This window comes from Lactuca saligna, chromosome 8 (assembly GCF_052625555.1).
Source record: "Lactuca saligna cultivar CGN05327 chromosome 8, ASM5262555v1, whole genome shotgun sequence".
Lineage (NCBI taxonomy): Eukaryota > Viridiplantae > Streptophyta > Magnoliopsida > Asterales > Asteraceae > Lactuca > Lactuca saligna.
In genome coordinates, this window is record NC_136424.1 from 285,957,527 (window position 1) to 285,960,451 (window position 2,925).

General features: G+C 34.3%; 1 protein-coding gene across 1 annotated transcript; it reads left to right on the forward strand.

Annotated features, from left to right (window-relative positions):
- The first annotated feature begins 269 nt into the window (after positions 1–269).
- On the forward strand, positions 270–2,395 carry LOC145010703 (uncharacterized). The gene is made up of 4 exons (XM_078969211.1): positions 270–461; positions 598–1,140; positions 1,883–1,996; positions 2,285–2,395. Exons 1-4 carry the CDS (start codon positions 270–272, stop codon positions 2,393–2,395), a joined length of 960 nt encoding a protein of 319 aa, XP_078825337.1.
- The last annotated feature ends 530 nt before the right edge of the window (positions 2,396–2,925 follow it).

A 2,925-nucleotide genomic window follows, 5' to 3' on the forward strand; every position in this document is an offset into this window, starting at 1 on the left:
TTTGGTACAAATTTTGATGCATCAGATACTAGTTCATGAGTTCTCAGTTTCATAATAGAATAGAAAGACTTGATTTTTTTATGGGATAGGTATCTTTCAGTGGGTTAGTTTCATTGATACCATCACCATAAACTGTACGTTTTTCTACAAATTTTGAAGCGAAATTCAACTATTTACCCCTATTACTCATTATAATTGATCAATGAGTTTGAATCGTATGTAAAAGAACCATCTTGGCGTGTTTGATTGATGATCTTCCTGTTTTAACCATGGCAGAAAGGCAAGTTGGGTTACACCTCGAAGGGGTGCCATTCTATGGTCAAAAAACCGATTTTTCAACCTCCCAGATTAGGTATTCTGGGACCAAACACAGCAACTCAGATTCTATTTTCATGGCGCCTTCAAGAGAAGCCATCCCAAAATTGTGGCCAGACTTTCCTGAAACCTTACACTTAATGAAGGTACGTTTTTCTCAATTTCTTGTCCTACTATACAAACATACACTCAACATGTTCGATGAAATGCCTCAATGAGAAATACCACATCTTAACTCCACTTTGGCTTCATGAATGATGAATCTGAACATTTTTTGGTTAGACGCTGAGAAATGTAGGAGGAAAACACCATACATGGCCTCATGAGGATGAATCATTCATGGGTATGCATCAAATGCAGCCAACATCATCATCATCGTCTCTAATGCTACAACAACAACAACAACCACCACCTGGTAAACCTGATCATGCGAAATCATTAAAATGGGAACGAGCCATTCCTGTAAACCTTGGGCCTGTACTTCAGTACCCTCCACCTGCTGCTGCTCAAGTTGTACATTACAAGTATCAACCTGTTCAAAATAGATTCAAAGATACCAATAGCAATATGAATGTGAATGTGAATGTGGGTCCCTCTTTGATTTCTCAATCAGCTGCTGATGAAGGTTCCAGAACTGGAATCAAAGGCTCTGGGATTTTGACCTCCTCTGGCAATGGTGGTGGCAGTGGTGGTGGTGGAGTGGCTGAGCCAAGCGGCAGTAAACAGAAGTCAGTGATTGGTAATACTGATTCATGCTCCACCCCAACTCGCTGGATGACTATATTTTATGGTGGTCAAGCTCATGTGTTTGATGATGTCCATCTGGTAATTCCATTCCTTTCATTTCTAATTCCATTGTGTCATTCCATTCCTTTTTTAATTCCATTCGTTCAATCTATTAGTTATTTCTTTTAATCATATTAACAAGTAAATAAATAATCATGAACTTAAAATCTGCAGGAGGTCAAGTGATGAATGATGGAGAACAAAAGAGTGAAGAGAAGCAGTGATTAATTAATTTAGGAACTTTTAAAGGTACCTCATAATTATATATATATCGATTATGGTGTAGTTTAGCTAATTATTATTATATTATGCTTATTTAGTAATTAAAAACACATCTTTTTTGGCCATCTTTAATCAATCTATCAAGTATCAAGTACCAAACTATCAATCTCACTTTCTTGATTTCACTTGTATTTCAAATTCCAAATTATCTTGTTTCTACACTCATAAATGATAAAATGTTTATTAGCAAAAAAAATCCTCAAATGTAAAATCCGTAACTATAAAAAAAACTAAAAAAGAATTGAAACATATTTGAGAAAATTAGCGAATTCCACCTCTGCTCCCACGATTCCCCCACCTTCATCATCGACTGGTGGTGCTCCACCTGTGGAAGTTTAATCACACTAACTTTCCAGGTATATCATTTGAATTTCTATTCTCATTTCTTTGTTTCATAGAATGATTAATCTATTCAAAGTTTATGTATACATGTTTCTCTTTCTGTTGTGCATTTCGTATACATGTTTCTCTCATTTTTTGTTGGTAAATTTGTTTGCAGTCTGCAATTCGAACCGTAATATCTAGGGTTAACCAGGTGGATGCAGGGAGGCTCGACATTGAAATGTCAGCCATGCTCAAAGAGCAAATGGTTAAATTTTTCTCTGTTATGAAGGTACATCACGCGATTCATTGATTATCCATGATTAGTTGAGTACTATATCATATAATTTGGTAAAGGGAAAAACTATTTCCACTCCGGATATAAAAGGGACTATCCGGATTCGGTTGCAACTCATATATCCATTAGATCACCCAACAACTAATATAGTTATCTTCATATGATAAATAAAATTGGATAGCTTAAAAACAACAAAAAACTGAAAATATAACTAGTGGCGGCTGTGATTCCTATCATAAAGCTCTATTCACATGGTTTCTTTTTTATTGTTTTTATTTTCAGGTTATAGATGCTCGTGCTAAAGGAAACTTGGGTCGTTTTATAAATCACAAATGTCAACCAAATTGTCGCACTGAAAAGGTTAAGTTTATGAAATTCCTACTTTTAGGTTAAATTTGGTAGATCATTCAGGTTAATTTTGAATTTGAAAGTCTAAGGTTTAACCTAAAAAGTCTCAACATATCCTTTCATCTCCAATGACATTTGAAAAGTAATTTCACAGGGAGGCACCTTGTGGTTCTGTAATCGCATCATGGAACTTTTTTTAGTGTTTCTTAGTTTGGTGTAGTCACAAAACCATTGGCTCATGCAGGTCAAGCTGATGTATATATCTTGGGTTTGTAGTCAATTTATTTAGGTTTTAAAGGAAGCACATTTCTATCCACACACTATCATCTTTTAATGATGCCATCTCTTGTCTCTATATGCATCATATCTGTTCCAGATTCTTGTTCTTTTAAGTTCTATAAAAACATGAATACTACTTTCACTGTCATAGGCTCAATAGTACACAGTTTTTGACTTCTTTACCATATATATATATATATATATATATATATATATATATATATATATATATATATATATATATTAATTTCAACATTTGAGTTAGATTAATTTCAAGGGAGCAAAACAGCCTTTTG